This window comes from Helicoverpa armigera, chromosome 25, assembly GCF_030705265.1.
Source record: "Helicoverpa armigera isolate CAAS_96S chromosome 25, ASM3070526v1, whole genome shotgun sequence".
Classification (NCBI taxonomy): Eukaryota; Metazoa; Arthropoda; class Insecta; order Lepidoptera; family Noctuidae; genus Helicoverpa; species Helicoverpa armigera.
The window spans coordinates 3,100,123-3,118,833 of NC_087144.1; the positions used below are offsets into that span (position 1 = coordinate 3,100,123).

The 18,711-nt window shown below is 38.9% G+C and overlaps 3 protein-coding genes across 5 annotated transcripts in view; all 3 read left to right on the forward strand.

Annotated features, from left to right (window-relative positions):
- LOC110379936 (eyes absent homolog 2) overlaps window positions 1-6,342 on the forward strand; it is a 49,702-nt gene extending 43,360 nt beyond the window's left edge. For all 3 annotated transcript variants that reach the window (XM_064041402.1, XM_064041403.1, XM_064041404.1), the window contains 7 exons: window positions 446-548; window positions 953-1,124; window positions 1,472-1,561; window positions 1,936-2,147; window positions 2,641-2,763; window positions 3,211-3,332; window positions 3,810-6,342. In XM_064041402.1, the coding sequence (XP_063897472.1) occupies window positions 446-548; window positions 953-1,124; window positions 1,472-1,561; window positions 1,936-2,147; window positions 2,641-2,763; window positions 3,211-3,332; window positions 3,810-3,991 (1,004 nt within the window). In that variant the 3' untranslated portion in view covers window positions 3,992-6,342. The remainder of the gene's footprint in view (window positions 1-445; window positions 549-952; window positions 1,125-1,471; window positions 1,562-1,935; window positions 2,148-2,640; window positions 2,764-3,210; window positions 3,333-3,809) is intronic.
- Window positions 6,343-7,061: 719 nt separating this feature from the next.
- LOC110379937 (intraflagellar transport protein 52 homolog) lies at window positions 7,062-13,581 on the forward strand. Its single transcript, XM_021339767.3, has 9 exons — window positions 7,062-7,227; window positions 7,699-7,916; window positions 8,521-8,656; window positions 9,084-9,232; window positions 9,730-9,878; window positions 10,314-10,461; window positions 11,670-11,773; window positions 12,120-12,261; window positions 12,849-13,581. Exons 1-9 carry the CDS (start codon window positions 7,115-7,117, stop codon window positions 13,016-13,018), a joined length of 1,329 nt encoding a protein of 442 aa, XP_021195442.3. The 5' UTR covers window positions 7,062-7,114; the 3' UTR covers window positions 13,019-13,581.
- Window positions 13,582-13,641: 60 nt separating this feature from the next.
- LOC110379939 (uncharacterized) lies at window positions 13,642-17,382 on the forward strand. The gene is made up of 7 exons (XM_064041400.1): window positions 13,642-14,769; window positions 14,884-15,028; window positions 15,377-15,538; window positions 15,799-15,892; window positions 16,354-16,512; window positions 16,716-16,786; window positions 17,123-17,382. Exons 1-7 carry the CDS (start codon window positions 13,761-13,763, stop codon window positions 17,307-17,309), a joined length of 1,827 nt encoding a protein of 608 aa, XP_063897470.1. The 5' UTR covers window positions 13,642-13,760; the 3' UTR covers window positions 17,310-17,382.
- The last annotated feature ends 1,329 nt before the right edge of the window (window positions 17,383-18,711 follow it).

Genomic DNA, 18,711 nt, shown 5'->3' on the forward strand with positions numbered 1-18,711 from the left:
TGTATTGTTTAAACAATGTTTTATCTGGTCTCACCACTAATTTAATTAGTACCTCTTTTGAAGAAAAGTCTTAACACCACCAATGTTCTTTTTTAAAGAAGTACAACATATACCCATTTATTTACATAGTTATATACATAGATATTTACAACACAAAAAAAACACAACATATTTAATTATTAACATATTCAATTGATTAGAATTGTTAATTGATATTCTTGAGTAATAAATAATTAATTGTTAAAAAAAATCAAATAACTCCGCTAACTATTTTGATAGCTCTATTGATGTGATTGAAATAAGTTTCTTAGATAGCCTGTTTGAGGTTTATGGCTTAGAATAGTTTCCAGGGTACATGTATTGTTTGTCCGAAATATGAGCTGAACAGCGTCAAATACCCAGTATCATATAAAGTATTTCTTATTTAAATATTTATTTATTGCAGAATCTCCATCATCTATGCTGCCGTCAATAAATGACACAAGTCCACTCTCCCCCATCAAAACAGAAGTACACGCGGCCAGTCGGAGATGTCGAGAGAACTCAGGGTAAGGAGGATTTAATTCTCTACAATTATAAATACATATAACATAGTAAAATAACTGTTATATCAGTGGAACCACAATATTATTCAGGAAAACTTAAACTGAAGGTGCAATTCCACTGGTGTGCAGCTCTGTATTGAACTGTTGCACACTCAAATGTTTCTTCTGGTCTACTCACTCTAGCAAACATTTTTAAAATGTTCAAAGTTTTAGTGGTCAAATATTTTTGGTGAAATCTTGCCATAACCCAATCAGACAAAAATGTGTTGTATTTGAGTCCTTTATATGCTTCTTGAATCAGTTATCTGCTTTTTCCTGATTGTGTACCTTTATATTAAAAACAAAAGGGAAGGTCCTTTTATGAATAATAATATGAATTAAATAATATTTCCTATGAATTTCTCCAGAGAAAGCACAGCATCACGATCACGGGGCCGCGGCCGGCGCAACACATCATCGTCTCCCGCACAACACGTGCCCGAGCCGGCTACAGACCGAGTGTTCATCTGGGACCTGGACGAGACCATCATCATCTTCCACTCGCTGCTCACTGGGACTTACGCTACTAAGTACAATAAGGTAGGTTGATAAACATTTAATATATAGGAAGATAAGTGGTGGTCGCCTAGTGGGTAAAGAACCTCCCTCTCAAGTATTCTCAAGCCTGTACTTTAAAAGTCTGAACTCAAAATCGCTATGAGCATCATGATGACGAGTCATAAGCATGATGATTAGCGTTCAATTCTCCTTCTCTCTCTGTATGAGAAGAGGCCTATTCTGGCCTATGCCTATACAGATGAGGAAGATGAGTTGCAGTTACTGGCAAATAAAGTAACTGATCTGTATTGGTTTTTTGTTCATCTTTTTATCAAAAACTGATAAAAGAGAAACGTCCTTTTCAAAACGTTCATCTTCATCTTTTGCAGGACACACAGCAAATAGTTCAATTGGGTTTTAGAATGGAAGAAATGATATTCAGCTTAGCCGACACACATTTCTTCTTCAATGATGTTGAGGTAAGAAAATCATTATTTCGCTTTTATTTTTCTTTGCGATTTACTGGATAGTTTCTTGCGCCACTTCTTCCCAGCAAAAACACATAGGAAATGGTGAAGGGTGTGCAGTTTTAGGGCTGTCTTTTGTAATTTTTGACATTCAAAAAGTGCTGTTGTACAGCCAAGTTTGAATAAATAACTTTGAGTTTCATATACATAATTATATTTCAAACTGTTGTGATCACACACGTAATGTGCATTGTAAATATTTATTTTCATAGCCAAACAAATCAGAGTTCAGGCCATATTTTTTTCTATTGGCCTCCATATTTACTCAATTATTTATTTGAACAAAATAAAATCATAACCTAACAATAAACCTCTTCACCCCACAGGATTGTGACCAGGAGCACATAGACGCAGTAGCGGCCGACGACAACGGACAAGATCTATCCGCCTACAACTTCACCGCAGACGGGTTCCACGCGGGAGCGGCACCTAACACCGGCTTATGTGCGCCTGGTGTCCGAGGCGGCGTTGACTGGATGAGAAAACTGGCTTTCAGATACAGGAAGATCAAGGATACGTACAATAATTATAGGAATAGGTGAGTTTTTTATCTCAAAATACAGGTTGTTTGATTTTACTTAGGTATGTGCTTCTCGCTCAAAAAGCAACACGCATACATTTACCACCGTACCTATAGCGTAAAGGTATCATTGCATAACCTTAGTAATAAACTATTGTGTTCATCGAAACCACCTTCTACGCCTTCTACCGGAAAAGATATCTATATCAGTGTCTATGTCATTAATGTTAAAGACGTGGTCCTATTGCTTTATATTCTACTCAGAACGAAACTCTCACGTTTCTGATAACTAGCTTTGTAGGTTAAAAAAAAACTCGGAAGCATCCCAGAGTTTGGAAGTTGATCATAATACACAATTACACCTGTGCATCAGAGAGCATGTTAATATTGATCCTGCGTCTGATCTCTCTCCTGAGCCATACTTGTGAATGTTCACATACACAACTATGACTTGGCCGTTTTCAAGAAGATAAAACATCAAAATAATCTGAACCATCCTATTTCTTTTCAGTGTCGGTGGTCTCCTAGGCCCAGCTAAGAGAGAACAGTGGCTGCAGCTGAGAGCTGAACTAGAACAGGCGACAGACAACTGGCTCACTCTAGCCTGCAAGTGTCTCAATATGATCAATTCTAGGTACGTCACTTTTAGTACCATATTTTTTACAATTTACACTGAATGAATTGATTTATGATCTAGCTCTATCTATACTAATATTTTAAAGCTGAAGAGTTTGGTCGTTTCTTTAATTTGATGAACTACTTGGCTAATTTTGAATATATCAACTTCATCTTATGTTTGTATGTTAGCTCCAACTTAGTTAACTTAGTTAGCATGCCGTGGAAACTACTCTGCGCACCCGGATTAAAAAGCAACTTATAGCCTTTCTCGTTAAATGAGCTATTTAACCTTGAAATAATTGTAATTGTTAATCTTCAAATAGGTGCAATCGGTTCCTGAGATAAGCGCGTTCTATCAAACTCTTTAGCTTATTACTTTTAGTAGATATCCACGGAGTCCTATAAAACGTCCCATTGTAATGTTTTAACAAATAAATATTATTTCTTATTGTTTATCTTGCAGAGAGAACTGTGTGAACGTGTTGGTGACGACGACTCAGCTGGTGCCCGCGCTAGCTAAAGTCCTGCTATTCGGGCTCGGAGGCGTCTTCCCTATCGAGAACATATACTCCGCTACTAAGACCGGTATGTATTTATATAGTTTATACCTGTGCAATAGTAAATAAGGGTCTCCAGTTTTAGGCAGTGGTTCCTGATTTTTTACTTCTTTAAGCAATATTATAAATACCAAAGTAACTGTCCAATACTACTGAACCAATTGAAATTATTTGATACCGAGGTAGCAAAAAGAACTTAAGCTACTTTGTATGGTGGTTAGGACCGTGGGATCAACCAGTTAAAAATACTTCGCTGTTATGGAAATAGAATTATGTATATCCAGTCTTACCAAGGAGTATTGGGTTGCCCTGGTAACTGGGTTGAGGAGGTCAGATAGGGCAATCGCTCCTTGTAAATCATTGGAACTCAGCTACATCTGGTGAGACTGGAAGCCAATCCCAAAATAATTGGGAAAAGGTTTGGGAGATGATGATGAAAATAAAAGTGTATCATAATTTAGAAAAGATAATGGTAATAGAATTCTAATTTCAATATATTTTCCAGGTAAAGAAACATGCTTCGAAAAAATAAAGCAGCGCTTCGGCGAGCGATGTACATACGTCGTCATTGGCGACGGACAGGACGAGGAGGCGGCGGCCAAAGCGAAGAACTATCCTTTCTGGAGAATATCTAGCCATTCAGACATCGCCGCCCTTTACAACGCACTGGATATGGGCTTCTTATGATCTACTGGTACCCTGGTACTTGAATGCACGAGATATTTTTTTTAAATTAAACAGCAATAGGAACGGAATACTGGAATTTAGTTTGATGTGCTATCGAGTCTCCTATGATCTACTGGTACCTTAGTACTTCATATTCTCGCGGGAATTTAAAGTATTTGATAAGATCTTTGTTTGTTGGGTACAGTACTTGTGGACCACATGAGAAATTATAGCGTTTCAAATTGGAAAGTTAATTACTGAAAATTAACAGAGCAGTCTTTCTAAGTTCTAAGAGCTTCTGATGTCCTGGTTTTGTGGGAGGAAGATGACTATTAAAAATTCGTCTTTCGCTACTGTCGAAAGGATAAATAAAAGACAAAAATCTACTGTTTTTTAAATATGAATGAACAAGACCAAAACATGGTAAAATCTCTGATACTTCCTGAGCGCAGGTTCATTAAAATGAATATCTAAAATACCTACATATTTGATGGTCAATGACACACTCGATCACTACTTCGTCTGATTTCAGAGCTTCCTATAACCAAAGCCAAAATTTTTGATACTTTTACGAAACGACATTATGTGAAAACTATTTTCACATATCCTTACTGAGACAATGCCTTGAAGCGGCCAAAAGATATTCGAAAAATCTTCTAGAACATTTTTCTAAAGATTTAAGATGACTTTAAGAGGTATCTTGATCGTTAAATACAGTAGTTAGAAGAATTAACATAGCTTATGAAACGAACTATTTTTTATTTATTATACAGGTTGATAATTTTATTTTTTTAGCTCGCTACAGTTGTAGATAAATATATGAAATGGATTCGAGTTCAGTATGTTGGTAAAACTGCCTGTGGTTCATGTCTATGAATAAGAAATGTTCACATTAATACACAAATGTGCAATAATTTCATGCTTAAATAAAAAAAACTTTCTAAAAACACTGAAATAGTGCTGAACACCCATTAATACAAACTATATATCGGGTGTGTCGTTCATAATCACATTAAATGAAATGCGTTAATATACTGGTTGATATATGTCGATAAACACAAAGAAAAAAGAAAATTACGTAAAAATAAAAAAATGCATTTTTCAAACAAAGTAAATAGAATAAAAATGTGTGAAAATTAGAACACCATATAGAAGTCAGTCATTACAAACAGCTGAAATTCTCCCTTGAAAACTGACAGCTATCAACTGATCAAAACATTCGATACTCCTAACTTTATCTCTGCTTTACACGTGATGTTGTAAATTATGAAAACGAAAAATGAGTCCTGTGGCTAAACCACTGAATGGATTATGTTATTTTTTTTACAATTCGCTATAGAATATAATGAAGTACATGTGATATAATTTAATGTGATTATGAACGACACACCCGATATACAAACTTAAACTGCTTTACTAAAAATAAAATACTAGATACAAAAATATTACAGGAATACTTCGACACCTAATCAATGTTCTTTTATTTTTATGAAATTCAAACATTTTTACTTTATTTTTCATAAATATATGTAGTTTGGATCCAGGCTACACTCTCATATTGTTTTCGAATCCATGTACTAGGCTAACTTATTGTCGCGAAAGTATGTATGATCTTAAATATCGAAGAAATAAGACTTTAGAACTCGCGACAACTATCTTAGCCCATATTACCTTCTCGGCTCCATAAAAGTACATTTTTTCATAAAAACATTAGTTTCGGGGCCTCAGCTATTTAAATATATTAATTATTTTAGTTTATAAAAGCTCAAAGTCAGCTCAAAATCTAATACGAAAACTAAAATGGATAAATGATATGATTTTTTGTAAATATTTATTGAAAATAGTAGCGACGTAGTGTTTTGTAAGTCCATTCCTACAATAAGTTTTATATAATCTTTACTGTAATTATTAGGACAATGTATAGCAAATAAATGAGTCTTATAGTTTTTCTATTTGTTTTCGGGATGGTCTTAAAGTATCAATATTTATTGGGGTACAGCCCACTAAAATAAAGATTAAATGATGTTTTTATTGGACTGTACCCAAATAAATTAAAACCACACGAGTTTGGCATATGTAATTGTAATATTATACCTATGTAAAACAAAAAAATTGTTCCTGTTACTCTAAGCACAAGCGTTTTTGATATCTTCCAATAAGGACACGAATTTCTTTGTATATCTTTCAGAAACTGTACAACTACTCAAGACTTTTCATTTCACGAAACGTAGCAATATTTTTAAATGTTATTAAAAATAGAAAAAAAAATTGTAAATAAAAATCTAAATTTTAGATTAGATATAGCTTATTAATCTAGTTCGAAAGTTATTATTATTCGATTTGTAAATAAAATTATATTATTTGACAATTTATTTTGTTGTTTTACTTCTTCTCACCAAAAATGTTGTAGGTATTGGTGATTCCTCGTGGTTCCTACATCCTATCATCATCATCATCTTCCCAACCATGTTGGGGTCGGCTTCCAGTCTAACCGGATTCAGCTGAGTACCAGTGCTTTACAAGAAGCGACTGCCTATCTGACCTCCTCAACCCAGTTACCCGGGCAACCCGATACCCCTTGGTTAGACTGGTGTCAGACTTACTGGCTTCTGACTACCCGTAACGACTGCCAAGGATGTTCAATGACAGCCGGGACCTAAAGGTGTCTACACACCAAAGCCGCTGATGCCGGCGGCACAGCCCGGCGGCCCAACCCGCCGGCCGTATTTTGTACAATCATGCCGCCGGCTTTCATAGAGTATTTGACAATTACTAGAACACCACATGCCGCGGCTGTCGTGCCGCCGGGCTGTGCCGCCGGGTCAGCGGCTTTGGTGTGTAGATCCCTTACAGTTTAACGTGCCATCCGAAACGCAGTCAATGGTGTCTAAGATATACTTAGAAAGTACATACAAACTTAGAAAAGTTGCATTGGTACTTGCCTGACCTGTCTGAGTCTTGATGAAAAGCGCATGAAGGTCACGGAAAAAGAATCACTACAATAAAAACCGTTAGGAATCGAGAATAAATTTTATAACAACGGCAACCCCACCAAGCCGTCATTCCGTTGCTAAGCAACGATCAACAAACATTGTAAACAAAACAAAACGTGGAAGTCAGCATAAAATAAAGTTATCAAACAAAATGAAGGCAGTAGATACGATATTGTTCGACGTGTCCAAGAATGAGCTGTTTAAGATCAACGAAAATTACAAGATGTTGCATCGGAAGCTTAAGACTACTTGGAAAGTCATGATGTGGGTTTGTTTCTAGCATTATGTTGTTACAAACTGAAACTTCAAAAGTTCTCTGCTGCGTAGCTAAACAATTTAATCTATCTACTAGCTTGTACCAAGGTTTCACCTGCATTCCGTCGGAAGTACTTCGCGCACCCGGATAACAAGTCTAGCCTTCCTCTATGAATGAGCTATTTAACACTCACGGACACTGAAACGATTTTCCAAATCGGTCCAGTGGTTCCTGAGATTAGTAGGTACACTTTGTTTAATGAAAAATCTCTTCAGCTGATTATAGAGAGATATATAGGTAGTAGATTCTGTCCACACAACATCTTTTAGGTGACGTTTTTTCTAAATAGTGGAAGCAGATGTAAAAAATAGCTCAATAGGTACATTCATACATACCATCATATTCAACTCTGAAAATTCCTAAGCCTAAGTAAAAGTTACTTATCTTAAAAATATCTAGAAGCTACATTAACCTTACAGAAACCGCGAAGAAATATCCTCGAACGTTCTTGAAGACGTAAAGATCCTCATAGTAGCGGGACCTCAAAACGCGTTCACGGATGACGAGCTGGCGTCTCTCAAGCTCATGGTGGAACGAGGGGATTCAGTCCTGGTCGCCATGTCTGATGGTGGCGAGGAGAGGACGAATACTAATATCAACTTCTTTTTAGAAGAGTTTGGGATTGTTGTGAATAATGGTGAGAATATGTGGTTGAAAGATTTGTTTACCATCCATATAAGTAAAAAAAAGTTTCAAGTTAAAATGATGGAAAATACTTAGATAGGTACAGTGGCATTGATAGTTTCTTACGTCTCAGAAAACGAATGTAACCAAAAAAAGAAAATACGACATAATTTTAACCCGTATTTATGTATGGATGTTTGGATGCGATTATCTTAAGTTTGGCTGAATCGATTTTGATGCGGGTTTTCAGTTGTTTATTTTTATCAGGCTTAGGAGAAGCTGCGGCCTCGCCCGCGTACAGTTCAGTTATATCGCGTTTCCAAGAGAATTCTTCAAAAGTCCGGAATAACAACTATTCTATGTTCTTTCTCAAGATCAACTCTATCTCTGTACCAAATTTTATTAAAATCAGTTCAGTGGTTTAGACGTGAAAGCGTAACAGACAGACAGAGTTACTTTCGCATTTATAATATTAGTAGGGATAGTAGGGATTGAAATCGTTTTTTGTTTTGGAAAATATTATCGAATATCTACGCCATCGCAAACTCCCTAAGTTTTAAGAAGTAATAATAGGTATCAGTATTATAAGGTTACTTATCTAAACCTCATTCCCACAGACTGCGTAGTCCGTGCTAACTACCACAAGTTCTACCATCCGAAGGAGTGTCACGTGTCTAACGGGATCCTGAACCGAGCCATCACCAAGTATCTGATGAAGATGCCCAACTACTCCAGCGAGTCTGATGACTTCCTGTGAGTTCCTAGGAATTTCTTAATTCTAGTAATTTCAAAACTACGATATTAAAATCAAAAGTCATTTATTCAAATAAGGCTGCAAAACAGCACTTTTCGAACGTCAGAAATTTACAAAAGACCACGCCCAAAACGCCCATTTTACCACTGCCTATGTGTTTTTGCTGGGAAGAAGAAGTGGTGGAACAAACTCCCCAGCAACACATATTAATGGTCAGTCTCATTGGTGACTGATGAGTCTCGAATAACAATGTCTTTCAGAAATGGTAGGCAGCCTTTTTGTAACTGATAGCATTTGACTTGATTAAATACGGAAGCTACTTTTCCTTTCATTAAAGCGTATGTAAGTAGTTCTGTACAACATATAAAGTTGCGAAGATATATTAAAATTTTCCGGTCTATTAACTTTTCTATTTATAACTTTCAGCGAAGACCCAGCAACTCCAAACTTCGTATATCCTTACGGAGCCACATTGACTGTCAAGAAGCCGGCGGCTGCTATTCTGTCCAGCAGTGATGTTTGCTACCCCGTGAAAAGACCCGTTGCAGCTCTGTATACTTCGGAGAAGAGCGGAGGTATGGTGACTTTTCTCTTTTATGATATCCTGGTATCAGATCTACATACACGTAGATATAATCGAGTTGGTCAACTGTGAGTGGTATTTGCCAAGCGACCCGTTGCTGCTTTATAAGTCTGTGAAGAGCGGAGGTATAGTACCTCTTCTGTTTTATGATATCCTGGTATCAGTTCTATTGATGAACGAGGTAGTCAAGTGTGAGAGTTAGGGAAAGAGGGAAGTTTTTGTGTTGGTTATTAATGACATTAGAAATACGCGCTGAAAAAAGTTACCTATGTAAAAAAGTTATATGGTGTCCTGACTGTGGCATTCCTATTTCCAAAAAAATGCTCATGTATCGAGAACTTAATCTTAGAAGGGTCACTAATCTATTAAGATTTCGATATGTTTCGATCAAAATTTCGATATTATCGAAAATGGTTCGGTTATAATCCCCAACCAATAGAGAATTAGAGTAGGTACTTTCCTTTATATCTTTCTGCTTTTCGTTTCCAGGTAAACTATTCGTCATAGGGTCTGGTCACTTCTTCGCGGACCAGTACTTGGAGAGCGAGTGCAATGACCTCATCAGAGAGATGGTGTTCAACTACCTCGGCGGCATCACCGACCTGCATCTCAACCCCGTCGATGTTGAGGATCCTGATGTAATATCTTTGTTTATTTATCTCTATATTCCTTGCATTTTGAAATATTTAATTCAAATACTACTAGCCACCGATATCGGAAACAGGATCCAAGGTACCGGTCGTTAGCGATCCAGAGACGTTTTTACCTTGTCCTAGACCCCAATATCCATTAAGCGGTCCCGAGCCACGAAGTTTTTAAACAACCAATAGTATTTCGTTGTAAATCAAACTTAGACCAGTCAGTGATATCCCCGAGAGAAGAAGAGAAATTCTATTGGTGGCTTTAAAACTTCTGCGCTCCGCTTTGGTAGATTTTGGGTAAATCTCATGCGAAATCACAAGGTCCTTGTAATTTGACAATGTAGTCTTTATAATGGTGCATATGATCTGTCTTTTGGGTAATTAGGAGGTATCCCTAAAATAATATTCTAAATTGCCTTATTTTATCTTCAGATAAACGAGTACCGCACACTAGGAGACATGCTGTGGCTGAGCAGCCTCCCCCTCCCCGAGCCCGCCACCGCTCCCCCGCCGCGCCTCACGCCGCTACATCCTCACGCCTTGTTCACTTGGAGACTGTTCTCCTTGAACCTGGCGCAGTGTGAGTATTCCTGATGACCTGTCTACCTCTAGTACCGCACACTAGGCGACATGCTGTGGCTGAGCAGCCTCCCCCTCCCCGAGCCTGCTACAGCCCCACCCCCGCGCCTCACGCCGCTACATCCACATGCTCTGTTCACTTGGAGACTGTTCTCCTTGAACCTGGCGCAGTGTGAGTATTCCTGATGACCTGTCTACCTCTAGTACCGCACACTAGGCGACATGCTGTGGCTGAGCAGCCTCCCCCTCCCCGAGCCTGCTACAGCCCCACCCCGCGCCTCACGCCGCTACATCCACATGCTCTGTTCACTTGGAGACTGTTCTCCTTGAACCTGGCGCAGTGTGAGTATTCCTGATGACCTGTCTACCTCTAGTACCGCACACTAGGCGACATGCTGTGGCTGAGCAGCCTCCCCCTCCCCGAGCCTGCTACAGCCCCACCCCCGCGCCTCACGCCGCTACATCCACATGCTCTGTTCACTTGGAGACTGTTCTCCTTGAACCTGGCGCAGTGTGAGTATTCCTGATGACCTGTCTACCTCTAGTACCGCACACTAGGCGACATGCTGTGGCTGAGCAGCCTCCCCCTCCCCGAGCCCGCCATCGCCCCCTTCACCTCGTCCCACGCCGCTACATCCACATGCTCTGTTCACTTGGAGACTGTTCTCCTTGAACCTGGCGCAGTGTGAGTATTCCTGATGACCTGTCTACCTCTAGTACCGCACACTAGGCGACATGCTATGGCTGAGGAGCCTCCCCCTCCCGGAGCCTGCGACCGCACCCCCGCCGCGCCTCACGCCGCTTCATCCACACGCTCTGTTCACTTGGAGACTGTTCTCCTTGAACCTGGCGCAGTGTGAGTATTGCTACTGCTCCATTAGTTGGTGTCAATGTTTGCTTCAATCTGTTCTCTCGTCATGACCAATTGGATCTTTCAATACTTGCACCAATGTAGGAAGTTTTGCTGGTTGTTTCAAGGGGCTGTCATAGTCCAGACTTTGCAAAGAATCTTAGTACTAATCTGTGATGCCGCTTTATTGATCATCGTCTTATATCCCATGTTTGGTATATCTTGTGCCCTATATTATGACTATCATGAGGTGAGGAACGTGTCGTTACCAGAATGTGATTATCTCGGCTGGAATATTTACAACAGTCATGATCAAAATTACTTAAATGATTGCAAAAAATAGTGTTATTTCATTTCAGTGCCAGAAGTATTAGGACTTTACGATGCACTGGGAGTGAAGCATGAACCTCTGCGATTGATCGCGCCACAATTCGAAACGCCCTTTCCACCTTTACAGCTTGCGGTTAGTATGTTATAACGTACAAACACATAGAAATTACCCTAAGAACTAGCTAACTTTTTAATTGATAGAAGTATCGGAGCTGAATAATGACATCAAAAACTTTGAGGCATTAGCGCCAATAATAAGATCATGCCTCTCATACATATTTAATGTTAACTTGGTAAACAAACAAAAAACTCCCGACGAATTAAAAAACTCCTTTTAACCCAATTAAAATATTTTTGATATCCATTGCCTGCCTCAGTCGGAGGTTCAACTTGAAAATATACCTACGTCACCATCAATCTTTGAAACTGATATCTTCTATTGCAAAAACGACTGCAAAAATAATTTATCTATATTCTAGGTGTTCCCACCAACATTCAGAGAGCCTCCGCCTCCGCCACTGGAGCTGTTCGACCTGGATGAGGCGTTTAGTTCTGAAAGGTCACAACTCGCCAGGCTAGCCAATAAGTGTCTGCAGCCAGCCTCGTCTAGACTTGCACAGGGTAAGTTGTGTCATGGTTTGTGTGAAAAGTTTTTCTATGTATTTTACATAGATATATCAATACATATTTTGATTTGACGAGGATACTGTTTAATCGATCAACGCTTGGTGTGATCGTTCCGTAGATGGGGGGCCTTGTCATAACGAGTTCGTTTATATTTCGGAAGATGATGGATCTTGGCCGCCATTTGAACATCAGTCAGAAGCTAGAAAATATGGCAACCAATCTTATCGGTAGATAGGCGGAATAGTCGCTCTATTTAAAACACTGTTACTGAGCCGGATCCGGATGCCGGACCCAACATAGTAGGGAAAACGCTAGAGTATGAAAGGCCCAGATGAAAACAAACAACCATGCCCATGTACATAAATCTAAGAATTCGGGAATCAAATCCGCGACCTACCCATATTTAAATAATAAACGAAAACGGCCAGTACCCCCTCAAATTTGTTTTGTACATAAGCTTGCTGGATGCAGGTCGCCTCCAACAGGTATCTGTGGAGATCTAAGGGGGAGGCCTATGTTCAGCAGTGAACGTCCTATGGCTGAGATGATGATGATAAGTATAAAGGACCTTCTTTCTCCAGGAGACGGTCGTCAACTAGAGAACGAGTTGGAATACTTCGTGCGCGAGTGTGGGCGCGTGGTGCGACTGTCGCGCGCCATGCCGACCGACTCCGCGCCTGCTGGGAAGCATATCTTACACCAGCTGGCTTTACAACTCGCTACTTATAAGAAAATCGCTCCACGAGACTAGATAATAAATAAATATCGAAAACCTTTTGGCACCCGGTCAGCTACCCCCATGTTAAGCAATTTATTAGCTGGTGTTATGGGTACTAACACAACTGAAAAACTACATCTTCCTAGGTCTAGGGAAATCAGGTTCTGAAAACGTAACTTTTTCCGACCTTAGCAGTTTGACCATCTTCCTGAAGGAACTCAAGCCCAAACACGTTTATTCAGATTAGGCTGATAAATCAGCACTTTCGAATGTCAAGGATAAAAGACAGCCCCCAAAACGCCCACCCTTCACCAATTCCTATATGTTTTTGCTGGGAAGAAGTTACGCAACCCCAGTAAAATACTACACTTTACAGAACTATTTTCACAGTTGAATGACAGAATGACAAACACTGTATTCTATTCTCTGTATTGTTATTAACACAAATATAAATACATACTACATATAAGACTATGGTGGTATAAAATATAAATGTTTCCTAAAAAACTAGTGATAAGTTTCATGTTATTACGAGTTGTTATAAAATAAACAATCGCAAGATCAAACTGTATTATTTATTTCCATGAAAGTCCTCCACAATCGAGTAGGTACAAAAACTATAACTTAACAACATAGAATATATGTATTTTAAAACTCAATAAATGTTACAATCGTAAACTTGTAATGCAATTTCACAACGTCTCTCTGAAATGATAAAAATACAATAAAATATAACTCTAACGTTGATTTGCTTCGCGCCGAAGCGCCCGAAGACATGAAGACACTGTTAGTAATATTTGCATTATGTATTAATTACGTCCTATGTGAAAAATTTCCTGTAAAAAGCTTTCCAAAGAAAGTAAGGCCATACGGCAACGGAAAGATCTTAATAAACTCCGCCAAATATGACTTCAAATCAAGACATAATAGGCCGGACCCAAGACCATTTAAAGGACCGAAGACGTACACTGTGTTCCAAGTAGTTGGCATACCAAAGACGGTCCAGGGTGTTCCCGAAAGCCCTTACTTTCCCATAGATCAGGGTTACGACCACAAAACCCGGGTCAAGAAAGTTTTACCTGACTATGCTTGGACGTCACATCGAATTAAGAGATCTGCCGCAGTTAATGAAACCGACAAAAAAGATGACAAGGTGAAAACAGCTGCTCAAGCAAAAACGGCGCCTAATTTATCGAAAGGAAATCCAAAAAGTGAAGTCACAACAACTAAGGAGGATGTGACCAAAACAGCAACAAAAATAGCCGTTTCCGCGAATAAAGAAGCTGATAAGAAAGTCGAACCAAAAATAGTAAAGTTGATCGGTGGTAATAAAAATCCACAACAAAGATCCGATGCAAAACTCGATGTAGAAACTATCAAGACTAAACCTACAACACAATCCGGGTCGAAAGGGAAGGCTAAAAGACAAACAGACCAAAATGCAAAGCCAAAAGCCAAATCAAAACATCCGGCAGCCGCTAGAGCGAAAGCTAAAGGAAAGAAAAAAACCACTGTTGCTGACGTAGGGGCTAAAAAAGAATCCGCTACGAATGTGAAAGCTAAAAAGAACGCTACAATCACCAGAGCAAAGACAGGCGGCTCGAGAAAGAAAGCAAAGAAACGCACTGGAAAGGCAGCCCCAAAGAGAAACGATAAGGCAGCACCAAAGAAGGACCAAAAACCAGCGCCTCAGAGAGCCAAGAGTCGTAGAGGAGCAAAGAACGCTACAAAAAAGAAGCCAGCTAACGAAACACGTGCGGGAAAGACGGAGAAGAAACCAAAAGGTAAAAAAAAGATTCAGAATAGGAAAAGATCCAGAAAGAATAATCATTAAAGAATAAAGTGGTCAATAAAGTAATTTACCGTTTTTAATTTGACTTAAACCCTTCCCTTCTTAGCTGAACGGCGGCTGATCTCGGCCAGAGAGGCCCTCATTGAAGACTATCCTTACGTGGTCTCCATTCAGAAGGATGATCAGCACTGGTGCTCTGGGGCACTGCTGAACCCTCGCCTGGTGATAACCACGGCCAATTGTCTATGGAAGTGAGTAGTAACCATGTCTTATTCCTTGTGATTGGTAAGACCAGTACTTTTTCAAGGATAGAAGTTGTGCTAGAATAGAGAAACTACCTACTTAATTGTTATAGCTTCTTATTTACACATTGAGGAAACCTAGAATAAAGGCTGAAATCGCCAATCCGCCTTGAGCAAGCGTGGTGATTAACACTCATTCTTTCTTTGTATGAGAAAAGACCGCAGCTTAGCAGTGGGATACTAAAAAGGCTGATGATGATGATGAAGATGACGATTTATACTTGGTATTAGCAGCAGCAGGCCATTTTGACACCCAAAGTACTGTTCTTCTAAAACTAATAAGTTCCATCCTTCTAGAGCCAATCGAGTATCCCGAATGGAGGTGCGAGCAGGATCCCGTCACATAGACCGCGACGGTCAGGTGGCTGGCATTCAGGAGGTCATGAAGCACCCCAACTGGGGCTTGCGCAAGAATCCCGATAATGATGTCGCCCTGATACTTCTGGATAGGAACATCAGGTAAGTTATATGGCCATATTTAGTGGGCAAGTTTTGCTTTTTTCAGCACTGAGCAATAGTTGCGCTGGCGGAATTATCCTCTGCCCATCCTCTTTCCCAACTATGTTTGGGTCAGCTTCCAGTCTAACCAGATCCAGCTGAGTACTGGAATTTTACAAGGAGACTAATTAGAAAAATACTACTTACAATAATACTACTTAGAAAAATGCAACAGTGAAATAACAAATACCTAATACAAAAAGTGTATGCCATTGATGCAGGTTTTCACATGACGTGCATGGCGTGGACATACCGAACAAAGTCATGATGCCAGCCTTCGACGATGCTTGGGTCACCAGCTGGGGCGCTGAAAGAGTAAGTTTCAACACCATTTCTTTAGTTTGGTTTCAACTTCCTAGTCTTTTCCCAACTATGTTTAGGTCGGCTTCTATTCTTAATGGTTGCAGCTATACACTCTAGATCTAGCCCTGTACCGACTACTAAGGATGTCAGAAAATTCAGAATCTGTTTTTCAGGCCGACAATCGGATGTTTTCCTTAAGCATAAGAGTAGTATATAAAGCAGTACTTAGTAGACTCCTATTCCTCCTTGAGTCATCCTCACGTAAATTTATGAGTATGTATATGGAAATAAGAGAACTAGCAGTAGAAGTAGTAGACACAAAAGGAATATTAATGGAGGGGTAATAAATAAGGCACTACATAAAATAATTTATAAAGGTAGTATCTATCTAGCAACCTCTAGATTCTCCGCACAAAAGTGTACCTATATACTTCTTCTACTACCTCACATTCATAATCTCCTGGTACTCACAGCGAGATGGAGTATACGACACAGACTCGACGTCACTGCAAGTATACCACACGCGGCTGATGGACCGGGAGAAGTGCAACAACATCACCATGCGGTTCAGCGTCATCGTCTCTGAGAACTTCATCTGTTTGTCGCAGAGTGGGAAAGCTGCGCCTTGCACTGTGAGTTACAGAAGAATGTAATAAGCTTCAACCTTCTTTAGGTAGCAATGTTTGCGACTTTTACGAGTGGGTCCAAGTTATTGAGACACTTTAAAATCTATTGCGCCTATTTTTGGTGAAACGATGAGGGCAAATACGGCGATTGGAATTATTGTAGAATAAATTGGAGTGGTCACTTTATGTTAGTTATATTATATTTTCAGCGAGATACAGGTGCCCCAGCTGTGAGTGATGGCATCCTTTGGGGTCTAGCGTCATGGGGGATCAGAAAATTGTGAGTATACTGACCCCCTTTTGGGTAACGTACTAACACAAACTGGTATCGGGTATTGAAATACTTAATGTTTTGTCAATGAGAAACTTCTTTATGGAATTAAGAATAAAGTCAAGAGTATTTAGTCAAGAATATTTAGTGGACTGTGAAAATGTTTAGTACCGGTGTACACACATACATACAGGTGTAGCTAAATTTTTGTTATTACCAGACCCACTTCACAAAAAAAAACTACTTGCGTATCTTTTTGGTCTCGATTGTGTATGAAACATATGTATCAATCTATGAAAGTATACCTTTTTGTCTTAGAAATATACAAATGCCTATTCTTCCCAGATGCGGCACCGAGCGGTTCCCAGCGATGTTCTCATACCTAGCTTCGCACTCCAACCTGGATTTCATCACGAATGCTACCCATTTCCTGATGTCTGACCAGAGGCACTACCCTTACGGAGACCGCTACCCCAGTGGATTACCTCAGGCACCTAAGGTAGGAAGGAGTAAGAAGAAATCGCAATCATAAGGGATGGTTTTGAACGTTTTTCGGCTGTGTTCCCGAATTTTTAGTTAAGGATTGTATAAGTTAAAATATATAATGGCAGTTGTAAGGTTTTGTTTTTTTTACTCCTATATTATGATACTATAGATGTTTTAATTGCAAAAGAGATTGAGCCATACTTGTGTGCGTAAATGAACATACACATGGTGTTTGTTATTTTGTATGAGTCGGCGACTTGGCCGCTACTGAGCGCTCCCGAGCTTAGGCTGTATGCCGAAAGAAAGCTGGAAGACGCTGGTTATAAGCACTTGGCAGCGCTGGTAACCCGCGCAGGAAAATATATAAACACGCGCGGATAAGCGCTTATAAGTTTCCAGCTTTTGTCGGCGCCGGTCAGCGCATTAGCTTAATTACGTCCTTGAATTTGACACGGATGCAAATCAACATATTGTATTTATTTACGGTCTAAGTTCTGTTCAAGTGATTTTAGATCAATAGGGATGAAATGAAACATTTTTCTTCAGTATATGAGCATATTTAATATTTTCTTTTTCAAAATTGTAAAACTCACATTTTGAAATTGCAAAATTATAACTAAATTCTCATATCGTTAATAGTAACAATCGCCATTTTGTCGTTTTTTTTTTCACCATTTTGTATTTCTCTCGAACTAATAGATAATAATAATTGTAAACCATTTATACATCTCTAATAATAATATATTTTAATGTCTAACAAATTCATGTTCTCAACGTATTACCACCATTTTCGTTTTTTATCGTTATCCCAACATCAACTTTCACGTATTTCTAATCAACTTTTTTTATAATTCTAAACATACTTTTTACATTTTTTTTCTCATATACAATGACTACTAGCTTTCCTTCGCACCGAGTGTCCATTTTAGAAAAATATTGGAATGACTTTTCAAAAACAAAAAATAATAACTAACCCTAAATTAACCTTAACTTCAAAAGTATTACAATTATAATAAGTAAATTAATCAGCAATTCCACGTACCATACATAATTCAATTACGAAAAATCAATTCGTTTCTTTGGCAATTTTTGTATTCAAAAGTGAATTTACAATTTTATTTTAAAACTGGCGTTAAGCTTTTAACACTATTGAGAAAAACTGGCAAAGTTGAGAAAATATTATACATTATTTGCAGATTTCAAATGTTGCCACCATTGTAGAGGAGGTCTGTTACCTGATTGGACGATGAGTGATGACATCACAAAACTCTGAGTCGCAATTGGTCAACTAATCCTTCAAGGATCGTTCTACAGTGGTCGAAACATTTGAAGTTATGAAATCAGTAGCAACATAATAAGCGTTTATGTGACTTTAATTATTCTATTGTATTATTTTGTTTAACCTTATCATCGAAATTATATTATAGATTACAAAAATTGAATAAAAC

Coding starts and splice junctions, on each gene's coding strand:
- LOC110379937 (XM_021339767.3), top strand. CDS start 7,115: ATGAAGGCAGTAGATACGATATTGTTCGACGTGTCCAAGAATGAGCTG. Junction 8,657..9,083: donor AGCGAGTCTGATGACTTCCT/GTGAGTTCCTAG, acceptor TATAACTTTCAG/CGAAGACCCAGCAACTCCAA. Junction 12,262..12,848: donor CTCGTCTAGACTTGCACAGG/GTAAGTTGTGTC, acceptor TTCTTTCTCCAG/GAGACGGTCGTCAACTAGAG.
- LOC110379939 (XM_064041400.1), top strand. CDS start 13,761: ATGAAGACACTGTTAGTAATATTTGCATTATGTATTAATTACGTCCTA. Junction 15,029..15,376: donor ACGGCCAATTGTCTATGGAA/GTGAGTAGTAAC, acceptor CCATCCTTCTAG/AGCCAATCGAGTATCCCGAA. Junction 15,539..15,798: donor CTTCTGGATAGGAACATCAG/GTAAGTTATATG, acceptor CCATTGATGCAG/GTTTTCACATGACGTGCATG.